This window comes from Apium graveolens, chromosome 11 (genome assembly GCF_009905375.1).
Source record: "Apium graveolens cultivar Ventura chromosome 11, ASM990537v1, whole genome shotgun sequence".
Classification (NCBI taxonomy): domain Eukaryota; kingdom Viridiplantae; phylum Streptophyta; class Magnoliopsida; order Apiales; family Apiaceae; genus Apium; species Apium graveolens.
The window spans coordinates 206,759,958-206,777,666 of NC_133657.1; the positions used below are offsets into that span (position 1 = coordinate 206,759,958).

Sequence of the window (17,709 nt, forward strand, 5' to 3'; positions counted from 1 at the left end):
GAAGGTTGTTAAACATCGTTGCTTGCACCACCAGCTTTGGATCTTCGGCCAACAAGGAAGATTCCGGCAAAAATGCGTCGGATAGCAAGGCCTCCAAAAAATCTCTGCAGAAACGAATGTCTCTTCCGCCGCCGGAGAAAAGCTTGTCGGTGTTTCCGTCACCGTGCTCTTTTGTTGCCGCCGTGCTTGCGCTGCCGCCGTCGGAGGAACAACAGTCTAGGTATGTCGTGGCGGTGACAGTGAGAGGAGAGTGAGAGAGAGAGGGCACAGAAGTTAAAAAAAGGAATGAGAAGATAAAGATGGTATTTTTGCAATTTAATTGTTTGTATGTTTAAAAAGATAGTAAATTTGCAAGATTTTAAGTAAGATAGTAGAGTTGCAAATAATTACCCCAAAATTGGTATTCTTGACAATTTCCCTTATTTTTATCCTAATTGATTCTTATATGACTTACTCCCTCAGTCCTACTGGATTGTTTACGTCACTTTTCGGCACGCTTTTCAATACTCATTTAAAGTATACTTCCATAATATTTTTTTTAAAAAAATCCGAAAAAAAGTTTAATGTTTAAACTTTTATTCAATTTTTTTAAAAAAAATATTATGAAACTATAATTTATTGAAGCCTCGAAATACGTGCAAACATTGTACGTAAACTATCCAGCGGGACGGAGGGAGTATAATTCTATAAATATATATTATTTTTACCCGTTTTTCTTTATTAATAAACCTTTAAGTGATATATTTTTATCCTAATTGATTCCTATATGACATATAATTCTATATATATTATTTTTACCCGTTTTTCTTTATTAATATACCTTTTAAGTGATATTTTGTTTCACATACTTTTTTGGTTCTATCACCTTTTGTTTTCAGTTTTTATGATTCATGTTATAACTGTAAGTGTATTATTTTTATACTTTTTGATTCCTATATGACTTATAATTCTATATGTAATTTTTACCCGTTTTTCCTTATTAATAAACGAAACCTATTTTTAAGTGGTACTTTGGTTTCACTTATTTGTCGGTACCACCACCTTTATTAATAAACGAAATCTCTTTTTAAGTGGTACCTTAGTTTTACCTATTTTTTGGTATCACCACCTGTTGTTTTCACTTTTTATGATTCATGTTATAATTCTAAGCTTATTATTTTTATCCTTTTTGATTCCTATCTGACTTATAATTCCATATATATTATTTTTACCCATTTTTCTTTATTAATAAATTTTTTTAAGTGATATTTTATTTTTCACTTATTTTTTGGTTCTATCACCTTTTATTTTCAGTTTTGATGATTCATGTTATAACTCTAAGTATATTATTTTTATCCTTTTTTATTATTATTCTATATGTATTATTTTTACCCATTTTTCTTTATTAATAAACAAAATCTATTTTTAAGTGATTTATAATTTTATATTATTTTCCTTTTTTATTCTTATAGGACTTATAATTTTTATATGTATTATTTTTACTCATTTTTTTAAATTTTTATAAGCCATGATTTTTTATTATTTTTATAGGTTTGAATCCTATTTTTAATTATATTTTAAAAATAAATAATTCCATAAATTGGCTCAACTAAGTAGGTTCCGAGAAATATAAATCATGACCAAGTAAATAGGCCATGCGTTTAAATTGGAATTTTTTAATTTAGCATTTTTTAATTTGTCGGTGGAATTCCATTTTAATTAAATGGTATGAATATTACAAAAACTGTATTTTGGTTTCACCACTAGAAAATAATAAAATTATTCGAACCGTAATACGATTACAATTCTATTTTCGTAGAACTCTAAATTATTTCGTGATAGGGTACTTGGTTTCATCTTAGTACGGTTACGCCGTATTTTAATTAAATTTATATTTTATTAAATATAAATTTAATTAAAAGGTAAAAAATGAAAAATTTGTCAGATTAAAATTTTAATGCATAAGTGTTCATACATATCTATATTAAGGGGAGCTTACTTAAATAAATGGGACCAACATCATACTCAGAAGATTCCAAAAAGTTATTGGTCTCATGCTATTCATGATCAGCTGTCACAACAGTCCGTTATAGGGTCACATGATCTGATAGTACAATCACATGACTAGCAGTCCCATTACTTTCTTTATATGTCTATCTTTCTATACTAAAGAGACTATGCAGTTATTTTGATATTAGAGAAACTATTTTCTCCTCGGCATCTTTAAAGCATCTCTGCATTTTCTATGTTTTGAGATCTCTGTGATTGTCTTGTTTATAATACTGTTTTGCTGTGACTTGCTTGTATGCTTGTCATCATGGTATCAGAGCCATCCTGATATGCTCTTTGATTTATCATTAATTTTTCATCTGTGTTTTCTACACACTCATTTTTCAGATCTACTTTTTCTGTCTAAATTTTTTCTTGAGAGCTTTTTCCGATTTCATTAAAGATCATGGCCAATAGTCGATTAACATATCAAGATATGGTAAACCCATTGTTCCCGCACCCATCCGATGGTCCCAACTCCATTCAAGTTGAAATCTCCAAGGTAGCTCTGATTATAGATCTTGGAAATGATCCATGGAGATTAGCCTTTCCTCAAAAAGGAAATTGGGCTTTGTTAAAGGCACTGTACCAGTACCAAGCGACGACCTTGCAAAGGCTGAGATGTGGGAAACTTGCGACAACATGGTTATCTCCTGGATCACATCAAACCTCTCACCTGTCATCTGTAAGTCTGTTATTTACATGAGCACTTCTAAAGATATATGGGATAATTTAGAACAACGCTTCTCTTTGACTAATGGGTCTCGTAAATGCAAGTTGAATAGAGATTTATATTAACTTAAACAATCATCTATGCCTGTTAATGAATACTATACAGCTATGAAAACAATTTGGGAGGAACTCGATTCTTTAAATGTCTTACCCACTATTGCCAACCCTTCTGCCGAGATTACCAAATTGCTCTCTGATATTGCAACTCAAAAGGAGGAAAGCAAGTTGTTTCAATTTTTGAATGGTCTAAATGATGTGTACTCACCACAAAGAAGCCATTTGTTACTACTTCAACCTCTGTCAAATGTTGAAAGTGTATCTGCAACGTTACAACAGGAGGAAGCCCGGAGAGATTTAATATATGGCCATAAAACTGAGGACATGGTTGCTTTATATGGCAAGGGACCTTCTTTCAACACCTCCAAGATCTATCAATGTACGACATGTGGTGGAAAAGGGCATACTCAAGACAGATGTTGGACAATCATTGGGTATTCAAAGTGGCATGCCAACTACTTTGGCAATCAAAACACCTCTCAATCAAGAAAAACTTCACAGTCATATGCAGGCAATAAGCCCAAATGGAGAAGTAATGCTAGGACTGGAATTTCAAAATCTGCTAATGTGGCTCAATACTCAGACTCTGAAAATGATACACCTATGTTTTCCTCACAACAGCTAGCTCAACTTGCTCAACTTATGAATCTGGAAAACTCCCAGGCATCCGACTCAGGGGGAGAGATACCTGAGACACCTTTCTCTGGAATGATGAGCTGCAACATTGCCCAGCCCTTCAACCAAAATTGGATCATTAACTCTGAGGCGTCCGATCATATGACACCACACCTGCACAATCTCAAAAGACCAGTACCTGTTGCTCGAAACACGCATATCAATCTTCCCACTGGCTCCACTGTCAATATCACTCATACGGGTACAGTTACTATCTCAAATACTTTGTCTTTGAATGATGTCTTGTGTGTTCCAAATTTTAAACACAACTTGCTATCGGTTCAGAAATTGATTAAGCACAGTAATTGTGAAGTGAAGTTCTTACCTAGTCATTGTATTATCTTGGATAGTGCATCTCAAAATGTTATTATAGTGGGAGAGGCCAAACATGGCCTGTATTATCTAGTTGACACTACTGATCCTGTCAAATGGTTGTCTAATATACAAAAACCTAATGCCTGTCTTGCAAATAATGGAGATCCTGCTAGCATTTGGCATCATCGACTTGGTCACATGCCAATGACTAAACTTCATCTTATTCCCGAGATTCCAAAACCTATCAAATCTGATATATTGTGTGTTACCTGCCCCGTGGCTAAATTCACCAAACTGCCTTTTGACTTGAGTGAACCCCATGCTTCTCATATCTTTGATCTTATTCATCTAGATATTTGGGGACCCTATAAAGTACCCACTAAAGGAAATTTTAGATACTTTATCACTCTAGTGGATGATCATAGTCGATACACTTGGATTACCTTATTGGCATACAAGTCTGATTTTCTATCTGTGTTTCAAACCTTTTATAACTATGTTCAAACCCATTTCGCTAAACCCATCAAAACCATTCGATCAGACAATGCAATGGAATTTCTGGATACAAAATGCACCGAGTTCTTTTCTCTTCATGGTATAGCCCACCAACAATCATGTTCTCATCGACCACAGTAAAATGCTCGTGTCGAACGAAAACATCGATACATCGAGCCCGTCCAGTTCCCCACATGGATCTCCAATTTCATTTTGGTCAAGAAACACAACGAAAAGTGGCGAATGTGTGTCGACTATTCTGATGTTAACAGAGCATGCCCCAAAGATTTCTACCCACTCCCATACATCGATCAGCTGATCGACTCTACAGCAGGAAACGAACTCCTTTCCTTTATGGATGCGTTTTCAGGGTACAATCAGATAAAAATGGATTCTCATGACTGGGAGCAAACTGACATTCATTACTCACAGAGGAGTATTCGGATATCGGGTCATGCCTTTCGGGCTGATTAATGCTGGCGCAACTTTTCAACAGATGATGGACACAATCTTTGGCTCACAAATAGGGAAAAACATGTTAATCTATGTCGACGACATGATAAACAAGTCCAAACTCGCCGTTAACCACTCACTTGATCTTCGTGAGACCTTTGAAAATGCTCGGAAGCTTAACTTGCGCCTCAACTCTAACAAATGCTCATTCGGGCTTACATCTGGCAAGTTTCTGGGATTTCTGGTCACACAGCAAGGCATCGAAGCTGACCCCGCACAAACAAAAGCCATCCTTGAAATGGATGATCGAAAATCCATCAAAGACTTACAAAAGCTAACAGGATGCATAGCAGCCCTGCGAAGATTCATCCCACAATCATCCAAAAGATGCCTCCCGTTCTTCGCCACCATAAAAAAATCTTCAAGATCATCACCATTCGAATGAAACGATGAGTGTAAATCCAGCTTCACGGAACTCAAAGCGTTCTTAACAAATCCTCCTATCCTTACTAGGCCAATCCCAGGCGAAGCTCTACGCATTTATCTATCGGGTTCCGACGAAACAGTTGCAGCCGTCCTTGTCCGACTCGACGAAGGAAGAGAGGTTCCCGTATACTACATTTGTCACTCACTGCGTGATGCTAAAACTCGGTACCCTCAGGTCGAAAAGCTCGTGTACGCCTTAGTTATTGCAAGCAGAAAACTCCGACACTATTTCCAAGCAAGGGAAATTCATGTGTTAACAAATGCGCCGCTTAAAAGAATCCTCCACAAACCCGATATGACAGGAAGGCTCGCCGCATGGACCATCGAATTAAGTCAGTTCTACATCGAGTATAAACCACGAACAGCCATAAAGGCCCAGGTCCTCTCAGATTTTGTAGCAGAATTCCAATTCAAGGCCAAAGCGTCGGATCCCGAGGAAGCCCAGCTAAGGCCGTGGCTGTTGTCTGTTGACGGATCATCAACCTCGAATTCTGGTGGTGCAGGGATAATTCTTATCAGCCCAGAAGGGTTTAAAGTCCAGCAAGCCCTTAAGTTCGAATTCCAAGCGACAAATAACGTGGCCGAATACGAGGCATTAATTGCGGGATTAAAATTGGCAACGGATCTCGAGGTAAATATCATCGACATATTTGGCGATTCCCAGCTGGTAGTTAAGCAAATAAGCGGAGAGTTTAAGACTCACAATGAAAACATGGCTAAATACCTTGCAATGACACAAGAGCTGCTCAAGAAATTCTCTTCCTGGAAACTCTCCAATGTTGATAGAACAGAAAATCAGTGGGCTGATTCCCTCGCCAAGTTAGCCTCGTCCAATCTGAAAATGAACCTCGACCCAGTATATATTGATAGCCTGAAATCCCCCGCTATCGACACATTGATGGTCCACAACATTCATAGTAATCCTGACTGGCGAAGCCCTATCCTCGAGTACATCCTAGAAAACAAACTTCCCATGAAAAAAGTGAAGCTCGCGCTATCATGTTTAAGGCAAGGAACTATTGCACAATCGGTTCAATGTTGTATCAACGTGCTTTAACCGAACCACTTTTCCGATGTTTAAGCCCAGAAGAGGCCGATCAAGCAATCCTCGAGGTTCACACGGGAATATGTGGCAAACATCTCGGGGAAAAGAACCTAGCTCTTAAAATCATGAGACAGGGGATGTATTGGCCCACACTTCGGAAAGATTGTGAAAGTTACATCCGCAAATATCATGCATGCCAACGACATGGGAACGTGAGTCATCGACCCACAACAGAGCTTAAGTCGATACTCGCCCCTTGCCCTTTCTATCAATGGGGAATCGATATCGTGGGGCCCTTCCCAAAGTCTAAAGGTCAATGCCAATACATCGTGTTTGCAGTCGACTACGTGACGAAATGGGTCGAGGCAAAACCTCTCTCCAAGATCAGAGAAAAATAGATGATTAAATTTTTTATGGAATATGTGGTGTTTCAATTTGGAATTCCAACGATTTTAGTCTCGGATAACGGGACACAATTTGTAGGCGCACAATTCGAAAAAGCCTTAAGCGACTTAAAAATCCAACACATCAAAGCATCGGTTGCATACCCACAGGCCAATGGCCTTGCAGAAGTAACGAACAGAACCATCTTGCAAGGATTAAAGAAAAGAATAGAAGAAATTCCCCGATTTTGGGTTGATGAGCTCCATAATGTGATGTGGTCCTACAGAACAACACCTCGAAGCGCAACAGGAGAAACTCTTTTCCGTCTCGCGTACGGCGTCGATGCCGTTTTACCTGTCGAGATTATTCTGATTTCCCCAAGAATCGAGGTTTTCGATCCTTCTTTCGCTGCCGAAGGATTATGCTTTTACGAAGACTTACTTGAAGAAACAAGAGAGGAATCTAGACTTCGCATGATCGCACAGCAGGAGGAGACGACAAGGTACTTCAACAAGAAAGTCAAAAATAAGCGATTCGAAGTGGGAGACCTCGTCCTTCGAGATTCCGCCACATCACAGCCAACAATCTCAGGAAAATTGAAACCAACATGGGAAGGCCCATACAAAGTGTCGAAGGTCGTCAGCACAGGAACCTACGAGCTCTCGTACCTCGATGATCAACCAATTAAGAATGCCTAGAATGGTATCCACCTCAAGAAATTTTACCAATGATTAACTCTTTATGTAATGATTAAAACTTCGAGGCCGCAGGGCCCTACCAAAAACCAACCCTCGATGCAATGAGGGTCGTTATGAGATCCCCATCGAGGGAATTTAAGTTATAAAAGCTTTCAAAATTACTTTACGAAAACGTCATAATTCATTCTCTGCTTCAAAAAAAAACAAAATAACAACATAAGTTGGATGTATCCCATTAGACTTCAAGTACAAATAATATATGTACTCCCGAACGATGAGCAATAATCGATCCCTTCACATTCAAAACATTCTTACACAACAATTAAGCACTACGCAAACAGACTCAAAAACAAACCAAAGACAATGCATCCCAGTGAAATCCAAGTGGTACGAAAACCTTACATTTAAAATTCCTAACATGGAAAACTTTAGTAGACTAACATAAAAATTACCAAATAGACAATTGAATATCATAAAAATGTCTAAAGGCCACCAAAGCCTCATTCAAAGTACGATTAACAATATAGCATCAATCAAGAAACATCGACTTACAACAGCAGAAACTCAAAATTCAAAATTCATACATCATCTACGGGGCATTCCCTGCCTTCAATTTTTATCGGTCGGATCATCGGGCTGCAAAGCAGCGAGGTCAGCAATGTAATCCTCAAACGAATGCCCCGTGGTGTCCACCCCCGCCCCCTGCATCCTAGCAACACAATGCCCATAACCATCTCCCAGGGCGTTAGCAATGTCCTCGATCCCTTTTTGGACTTCCGCCTTCAAAACAACATTCTCATCGACAATCAGTTTGTACGATGCATTCATGCCGTCGACATGGCGCTCCCAGCCTTCACACTTACTTCTTAGGTCATCGCGCTCTGTCTCAGCTTCTTGAAGCTTCCTCTCGAGCTCCGACACATTCGCATCCCTCGACTGCCCCGAAACCTCCATTTCTCCCACCTTCTTGGTCAACGCGGTATTCGCAGTAACCAACTCCGTAGATCTCTTCTCCAATTCTGAATAACTCATCATAAGCTTTTTCCTCTCAACCCTAAGAGCACTCACTTCCGCTTCCAGTCTCTTGTAAGCCACATCATTACCATCGGCACAAAATTCTTCCACGATATGCATAAAATCTGCGAGGAACTGTCGCAAACCACAAATACAAAGTAAAAAAAATATATAATAAAAAAAGAAGACAACAATACATGAAAACAAAATTCACATACCCTCCCGGCTCGACTCTTACACCTGTCAGCAAGGTCATCTCGACGCCGGCCATCGAAGGCAATCGCGTCTTGGGGAAGATGAAAATGATTAAAAGCCCTCAGCGACACTGTTGTCCCTCCGGTCCAACGCTCGTTGGGTTGAATCTCGACCCTCACAAGCTCCTTCTTGGATCGAGGCTCGCCAGTGTTGGACATAAGAACCCTACTATTGACCAAGGTGATGGTCTTATTCACTCCACTACCTCCCAAAGCTGGCTCGGCAAAATCTCCTCCTCCTAAATGAACATCATCAACCTCACAACGCCCTCTCTTCCGAGGATTCAAATCCCCCAGATCAGCATCAGTCACAACCTTCTCAGGAGCCTCCACAACTTTGTTTCCCTGATCATCTAACAACTCGATGGACACAGAGTGCCCAGCCCCAGAAGCCCCGACCCTAGAAGTGCCAGCACACACTCCATCAGTATTCTTCCTCGATGAACGCTGAATGAGCAACATCATAGCCTTATCCATCTCCTTCCTAATCCCGTTGTCCAAAACCTTCTGCAAAGAAGCTCCAGCCACTAAAACAAAACAAAAGAAGGAAAAGAATCAACGCGTAATACAAAAAAAAGGGGGAGACAAGCAGTAAATAAAAAATATATATGAAAAAGTAATTAATCGATTGAAAATCCCCTCTTACAATCATGCATTTCCAAAAAATCGGGCTCGTTTAACTAAAGATGTGTGTACATCGACCTCAACCCATGAAACTCATTCAGATACCTCACATCGTACTTCTCGAGGTTATTTAAGTAATCGATAGTAAGCTGGCTCACTTTACCACACGGTTTCACAAACTCTAAATCAGGCCCCCCGAAATACAGCCACCTAGCATGGTACCCAGAATTGGAAGATCGAACACTGACAATTTTAACCCTCTTATAAGGACAGTCAAAATAAACATGTCCGTCGTGATACCTAACTGCATATATCAAAAAGAAAAGTTTAAAAGAAGGAGTTCTATTCCTATCACAACAAAGAGCGACGAATCCACTAAGCTGGGCAATGGAGTTGGGCTTCGACTGACTAACCCCACATCCAATAGCCTCGAACATCGCCAAGAAAAAAGGATGCATAGGCAACCGAAGCCCAAAGTGGAAAAATATCATCGGTATCCCGTGCATCCCAAATTCCGGCATCATCCACACCCATTCATCAGTGTCGGTACTCGGTATCGATACCCATTCGACAAATCCACATACGACTTTATCTTGTTAACTGGAGGATCCTTTGTAATATAATGACTCAGATAGTTTAAACTTGTTCTTCCCTCGAACTTTTCCCTACCTAACCGAAGACAATCTTCAACAACCTGTCGTCTCTTTTTTAAGGTCCCAGGACTCGGGGGAGGCGAGGGAAGAGGCCAAATAGGGAAATTCCTCAAGAACTCGTCCTCTTTCATAAAATCGAAGGACCCACACTGCTCTAAGTCAAGAATCTCCAGACTATTCAAATTTAGGAAGGACTCTTGATCACCCTCCTCGAGGGGTCGCTTACCGGGATCTCGACCAGAAATGGTACGGATAGATGACGAACTAGATTGATCCATTAAATGATTGAAATCGAATAAACTAAATCAAGAGAAGCAAGATGTAAAAGAGAAAACAACAAAAGGCAATATAGAAGGTGGAAGATGACTTACATGCGGTTACTGCAGAAGTCGAGAATTTGAGGTGGAATAAGAATAATCCGGCCAGCCGCTACGCTTTTGTTAAGTGAAACAGAAGCCGAACAGTCCAATGCTACAATGTCCAATCAATAGTCACCAGAAAATAAAAACCAAAATACTTATACGTTTCAAAAAAAAAGAAGGAAAAAAAGGAGGAAAAAGAAGAAGAAGAAAAGAAGTAAAGTTAAAGTACAACAATATGCACAACACATTCACTCCTATCTCAATACCCTTGTCTTTTTTATTTTTATTTTACTAACATTTAATCCTCTCATTATTTTATTCTTTTTACCACGCTTTGCTCATTTTACTAACTCTCAGGTCCCGAAATAAAAGCGCAAATCTAAAGATAGTTGCTTGAACTGGGAGGAGGACAAATGTTGGACCAAGACAAGACGGCCCAAAAGAGTCCTAGTTAGTATAATTATGGAACATAATGTAAAGCCCAAGAAGGCCCAATTTGTAAGATAAAGCCCAGTTGGGACTTGATATAAATAGAGGACAACAACCTCATTAAAGGAGGTTGGCAAATTAAAGTAAAGAGCTCATCTCCTAAAATTATAGTCTTAGTAATATAGTAATATTGTAAGCTTATCATGTTCTATGTCCAGATTTAATAATTACTTTGCAATTGTTATATTCCTTTAGTTTGATCATAATTTATGATACTCTTTATTCTTGTCTTTCAGTGCAACAGGGTTATGCTTAACAGTATTCCCATTATCGTCATTGTGGTATCATTTGGATTGTTTTCTTTACTTGGAGGAGACTTAACACCGACAAAGGCATTTACATCACTTTCGTTGTTCGCAGTCCTGCGCTTTCCATTATTTATGCTTCTAAATATAATAACACAGGTTTGGTTGTGTGTTTCCTTGTTCTACATATATCTCATTACTTTCTGGGCTAACATTAGGGGTGAGCAGAAAACCGTACAAACCGCAAAAACCGTCTGCACCGCACCAATCCGCACCGCAAAACGCGTTTTTTAATTTTCGTGGTGCGGTTGCGGTTTGAATTTTTAATAAACTGTGCGGTACGGTGCGGTGCGGGTTGTGGTTTTATATTGGTGAAATGCGGTTCAAACCGCACCGCACCGCAATATTTAATATATATATATATAATAGTTATATTTCATGATTCCATTTATTAAGTTTGATTCCATTTAACATACTAGGAGTGCTTACTTAGTGATCATCTTGATTCTGCAAGATTTGTTGCGTGGTGACCATCCTATTTGTGTTTCTTCAAAAATAATGAGACACATGGTACAAATCCACATATTTAAGAGATAAATCATTTAATTGCCGAGCCAAGTTTCTACGTTAAACTTTACAGTGTGAAATTTCTAATTTGTATTATTGAAGAATATTGGCGACTTTGTTATATTATTCGGAAATTTAATTAATTTAAGTTTTGTATTTATTTAAAATTTTCGAACTTGTAATGTATAAACCGCAGTGAACCGCACCACACCGCACCACACCGCACCGCTTTTTTGTGGTGTGGTTTATACGGTTTTTGAGGTTACGCGGTGCGGTTGCGGTTTGGAAATTTGATCAAACCGCATGTACGGTTTGGTTTGCGGTTTAGGAAAAAACCGCACCGCCCGCACCACGCTCACCCCTAGCTAACATAACATGTCACTGACAAAACAATTCACTAGCTTATATCAACAGGTGAATACAATATTCAGGAAAATGTATCTTATATCATTACTTTAAGTGCTCTGGATGCCCATGTGGCTCGACAGGTAGCTTTACTTTTAATAACAATAATGAGTTAAGTGGTGCTAGGTTATGGTTTTCTGTTTTCCTACTCTGTAGAAACTAGAACGACGCTGAGCATAGCTAAGGGGTAAATTTACACTTCTGTGTACACTACATGGGCTACATGCCTCAACAATTTTTTCATGGTTTACAACATTGGGCTATTATAATTGTAGTCGCTGTTGATATTTCGATACAACTGCTGTTGCATCTCCAGGTTTTTGAAAAATGTATTAAGGAAGAACTAAGAGGGCAAACAAGAGTTCTTGTGACAAACCAACTACATTTTCTTTCACAAGTAGACAGAGTCATTCTAGTGCATGAAGGAAAGGTGAAAGAGGAAGGAACTTTTGAGGAACTGTCAAACAATGGACAACTGTTCCAGAAGCTAATGGAAAATGCAGGGAAGCTGGAAGAATATGTGGAAGATAATGAAGAAGGCTTGAACATCGATAATAAAATTTCAAAACCTATTGTAAATGGTGAAACAAACGAGGTTCCTCAGGATGCAAACCAGACAAAGAAAAATGAAGGAAAATCTATACTTATCAAACAAGAAGAACGGGAAACAGGAGTAGTCAGTTGGAAAGTTTTGGATAGGTAAGCAGTAACTAATTCTTCTACTCAGAAATTTTGGACTTTTTGTGTGTTTTTCAGTCTGCTACTTGTGTTTCGTATTTAGGCTGCTTCTGATGGACCAACCTGAAACGACCACTTTTCTATTATAAAGTTCTTTAGGATAACTTCCTAGATATAAGAATCTAATATAATTCGGTGACGTTATATACGAGGGTAGTTTTATTCTTAGTGAAGAAATCTGATGCAAAGTTTATTTTTAAAGAACTTCAGATCATTGTGGCAGTCATCTAGTCTTTGATCTGGGACTGTTTATAGTTGGTTATAAACCATTAAATGTAGTTAACACTAAAATTATAATAATTACAGATTCGTGCAATTCGTGCAATTATTTATCTGCAATTTCATATTTCAGTAGGCCTAAGCTCTGTTGGAACATGTGGATGAGATATGCGTACATAGGTTAACACAATAGTTAAGTGTACCAGCGCTATGTTGTAGACTAAACTAAACCAAGTTGCATCCCAGTCATTGCATTTGTTATAGACTAGGTTTTTACAGCTATGTTTTCTCAGTTATGCATCTATTCAATCAACCTCTACAAATACTACCGGCTAGTCATCTGCAAAGTAAACATAATTGGTTTTCTTAATTTGCTTTTTCCTAAAACTAAGAAATTACCTCGATATATTTCTGATGATTAAAAATGTCGAATACATCATTCAATCTTTGTTATGCGTGTCGTCAAACTTCAAATATTCCTACATGCCATAGCATTTACAATTGTGAAGACAGCCCCTCCAATATTAGTTCTCGAAGATAATTGAGAAATATGAGTTCTTCTGGAAGCTCCTCCAACATTGGACAATAATCAATAGACCACTCAGTATTGAAATTTTCGAAGACCGGATAATTTTGGCAGATCCTTAACCTCACACCACTCAGTATTGAAATTTTCGAGTGTCTCTAATTTGCTCAGCCCATTAAACCTTAATTTGGTTTTCTTCACTGATTTGAGAGAGACCCAAGGAAGTAAATACAAATGACGCAAAAATGCCAACTTGCCCAAAACATTACTTGACGCCGGTGACTTAAAAATATCATCCGGCACATTTAGGTTGAGAGTCTGTAGCAGCACCAAGTTATGTATCCATGGAAAAGTTTTCAAATTAGAACCCCTTAGGCTGAGATAGCGCAAGTAAACAAGGCTGCCTAATACTCTTCCAATATTTGTACCAGAAAAGGTACCTAAAACGGATCGTCTACTATGCGTTACATTTTCAAGAGACAAAACTCTTAGTAACTTAAAATTGGCCAAATACAGTCCCAATCGTAGTTGCTGACTTTCATCTTCACGATCCACATTTCGAAATAAAATTGATCGGTATTGTTGGTGATTTGGTTTCCCGGTAAAGTAAGAATTAGCTTCTACGACTCTTTTGTCATAAAATACAAGCTGTCTAGTTTTAGCAACCCGAGAGACATCATAATGATTGAGATTCAAGTCGTTTCCTTCCCCAATATCAATTGCTTCGAAAAAATCTTCTCCTTTTGCCTGGAATAATGATAGGTCTCTCATAAGGTCATGCAGAGAACAACTTTTGAATTTCGTAAGCGATGATCCCAAATCATTAAATCTCACTTGAACCATACTCCTATGGACCAGTTCTCCCATGTAAGATTCAGCGACTTGCATCATTGTCTCTCCTTTCCTTTTGTCACTTGATAGTACTATTCCCTCAGCAATCCATAACTGATATAAACTTTCTGCATCTATCCATTCATCTTCCATAAATTTACTCAAATATAAAAAGCATGGTTTCAGTTGAGGGGGCAAAACGTTGTAACTCCGAATTAAATTGTCAAACAGTTGTTCTTGTTGGTTTTTTCCAAACCCCTTCCCTTCTTTTAGAGATGATATACTATCATCGTACACCTTCTTCCACTCATCAAAGGTCGGTTTTGTTACGAGAATTCCCCCCAAAATCATTATAGCTAGTGGAAGACCGCCACAATTTCTAACCATTTCTCTTCCCATTTTTTCCATCTTTTTATAATCTCTAGCAATGTCTGTAACAGACAAAAAAAGAAGAAATATCTGTATAAGCCTACACAATATTGAGATTGGCCTATTAATTAAGTTAAAATGAAACAGTTAGAAATAGGCAAGACAGTAATTTGACACTATGCAACATATTCTTCTGCAACTGATTTTTTGTAAGTTCTAAAATTGGTTTAACTACATTTATTGTCAATATTCTAGAAGTTTTAGAGTATTTTATTGGATTTTCCAAGTCTAGTTTTACTTAACATATGAAATGAAACATAATGAATGCGTGTAAATTACATATGTACCTAGATAACCTCCTCTTGTAGGAAGCGCTTTCAACTGAAGTAGCTCCCAACTTTGATCTGGGCTTAGACATTCTGGTTGGTGAATGAATCCTTTTGGATTTGCATGCCGAGCAACATCAACATTACGAGTTGTAAGCATTAATTTGCTTAAAGATTTTTCAGCAGTGAAAGCCGCCTTTATAGAATCCCAAGCATCATTTGACCAAATGTCATCAAGTACTATCAAACATTTCTTCTTTTGCTGGATTTGTAGCAGATTCTCCACTAGCTTGCCTTCGTCCCAAGTAAATATTTCCTCTTTCATCTCATATACGAGACCTATAAGTATTCGCTGCAAAATTTGTCTCCTTTGCCACTTTTGTGAAATGGAAACCCAAGCTAAACCAGCAAAGTGAGTCTTGATGGTGGAATGATTGTATATTTTTTCAGCCAGAGTTGTCTTACCCAGACCTCCCATCACTACAAAAAAAACGCCTAAATACAACCGCCCAAAAAACGGTTGTATTTAGTTAAATACAACCGGATTCGGTTGTATTTAACTAAATACAACCGTTTTTGGGACCGGTCGAAAATGCTCGAGTCATATTTAGTAAATCGGTCGTATTTAGTATAAGAGCGGCTAAATACAACCGCTTAAATTCGACCGAAAGCGGTCGAATTTATTTTTTTACCTAAAATTTGAAAATCCCGCCCAAAAATTTGAATTTTTGAAAAAAATTTAAAAAATCCGCCTAAACTATAAATTCAACCGTATATGGTTAAAAGTATTGTTCTAAATTCGACCGAATGCGGTCGAATTAACGAGCACCAGATTTTTTTTAAAAAATCTCGCCGGAAAAATATCAGATTCCGGCGAGAAACAAATTAGACTCAAATTACAAAGAGAAGCTGTACATTCTCTTATCGTACACACCAACTGTTTGTGTTTATGCCGCCGAGAAAAATGAATGTATTTCCAAAATCTTGATTTCTGGGGTGTGTTTAAATCTTCAGTATTCTCAGAATCTGTAAAATTTGCTGCACAAACCCGATGAATGACTGAGGATTTACTGCGGTTAAAAATGATGTTTTTGGAGGTAGAAAAGGTGGAAGAGGAAGGTGGGTCATTTTTGTTCTTGGCTGTGAGAAATGTGATTCTTGATTTTTTGCTGGATGTAAAAGGAGGACGAAAAGGAGAAGATGAAGGAGAAGAATGAAAGCTAACAGTAGTGTTGGAAACAGGAAAAGGAGAAGAAACTGCTAATTTTCCTAGTCTTTCTTGCCAGCAAAACACACATATACCACCAGCAGGGCTATTGTTTTTGTATGTATATTCTGTACATTGCATGCTACATGTATTATCTTCTTGAACTCCTTCCATTATTATTTACTAATAACTGGTGCAAAAGACAGAAAACTAGACTGCCGGAAACAGGGGAGGGGGAGGGAGTAGTGCGTGAGGGATAGGGGTGAGGGATAGGGGGGTCAGGGTTAAATTTTTTATATATATAATTTGGTTTTGTTTTGATTTATAAATATTTATTATAAAAAGTAACTCCAACCATTGGATTGTTATGATACTAACTGATTTTGGTACGTTAGATATAATTCACACGGATTGCTGACATGGCTCTAAATACAACCGCATCCGGTTAAATTTAGGAGTGTCAATCTATTATTATTACTAGCTTAAAACTCGTGCTATGTACGGATGCATAAATCTTTTTTAATATTATATAATTTTTTAAACTAAAATATCTTGAATTGAATTTTTTAAATTTGTTCATTAATTTTTTTATTTCTATCTTTTTATATGATATGACTTCGTGATGATTATATTAATACACGTATATGTTCATAATTTTTTAAAAATATTATTATAGCGATTTTATAGTTTTTTGAGAATAAAAATATAATATTTCTATTATGTTGGAACTTTAAGAAAAATATTATTTTAGAGAGGTTATTACTAAAAAAGATAATAGTACTGATTGAATAATATAGTTTTATTGATCATTTTTTGTGTGTTTTAAAAATAATAATTATTATGTTTAGTTAAAAGTTAATTTTTGGTTAATAATAATATAGTTTTATTGATCATTTTTTGAATGATCCAACCGTACGGATGTCAAGATCTGTATATTTTAGTGATATGACAAAAATTTTAGAAAAAAATAAATATATTTGGTTTGCCTTTTTAATAGTCACATGGCAGTTTGACCATTACTTCTTACTAGTGTTTAATCCCATATTGATGTTTTGATTTTTTTTAAAAAAATTTTGAATGATCCAACCGTACGGATGTCAAGATCTGTATATTTAGGTGATATGACAAAAAATTTAGAAAAAAATAAATATATTTGGTTTGCCTTTTTAATAGTCAAATGGTAATTTGACCATTACTTCTTACTAGTGTTTAATCCCATATTGATGTTTTGATTTTTTTAAAAATATTTTTGAATGATTCAACCGTACGGATGTCAAGATCTGTATATTTTAGTGATATGACAAAAATTTTAGAAAAAAATAAATATATTTGGTTTGCCTTTTTAATAGTCAACTAGTAGTTTGACGAGTACTTCTAACTAGTGTTTAATCCCATATTTATGTTTCGAATTTTTAAAACATATTTTTGAATGATCCAACCGTACGGATGTCAAGATCTGTATATTTTAGTGATATGACAAAAAAATTAGAAAAAAATAAATATATCCGGTTT

The 17,709-nt window shown here is 37.1% G+C and overlaps 2 protein-coding genes across 2 annotated transcripts; one reads left to right on the plus strand and one right to left on the minus strand.

Moving 5' to 3' along the window:
- The first annotated feature begins 2,464 nt into the window (after positions 1-2,464).
- On the plus strand, positions 2,465-12,756 carry LOC141696618 (ABC transporter C family member 1-like). The gene is made up of 3 exons (XM_074500735.1): positions 2,465-2,713; positions 11,001-11,168; positions 12,298-12,756. The coding sequence occupies exons 1-3, from the start codon at positions 2,465-2,467 to the stop codon at positions 12,682-12,684; spliced, it is 804 nt and encodes a 267-aa protein (XP_074356836.1). The 3' UTR covers positions 12,685-12,756.
- A 737-nt stretch (positions 12,757-13,493) lies between these two features.
- Positions 13,494-15,502, minus strand: LOC141697297 (putative disease resistance protein RXW24L). The gene is made up of 2 exons (XM_074501592.1): positions 15,012-15,502; positions 13,494-14,726 (listed from the first exon to the last, which is right to left on the minus strand). Exons 1-2 carry the CDS (start codon positions 15,466-15,468, stop codon positions 13,540-13,542), a joined length of 1,644 nt encoding a protein of 547 aa, XP_074357693.1. The 5' UTR covers positions 15,469-15,502; the 3' UTR covers positions 13,494-13,539.
- Positions 15,503-17,709: the final 2,207 nt, after the last annotated feature.

What these genes read in the sequence shown, in the direction of transcription:
- LOC141696618 (XM_074500735.1), top strand. Translation starts at nt 2,465, where the DNA reads ATGGTAAACCCATTGTTCCCGCACCCATCCGATGGTCCCAACTCCATT. An exon ending in AAACCTCTCACCTGTCATCT is followed by an intron (nt 2,714 to 11,000) that starts GTAAGTCTGTTA and finishes CTTGTCTTTCAG; the next exon opens with TGCAACAGGGTTATGCTTAA. An exon ending in TTCTAAATATAATAACACAG is followed by an intron (nt 11,169 to 12,297) that starts GTTTGGTTGTGT and finishes TTGCATCTCCAG; the next exon opens with GTTTTTGAAAAATGTATTAA.
- LOC141697297 (XM_074501592.1), bottom strand. Translation starts at nt 15,468, where the DNA reads ATGGGAGGTCTGGGTAAGACAACTCTGGCTGAAAAAATATACAATCAT. An exon ending in TACAAGAGGAGGTTATCTAG is followed by an intron (nt 14,727 to 15,011) that starts GTACATATGTAA and finishes TGTCTGTTACAG; the next exon opens with ACATTGCTAGAGATTATAAA.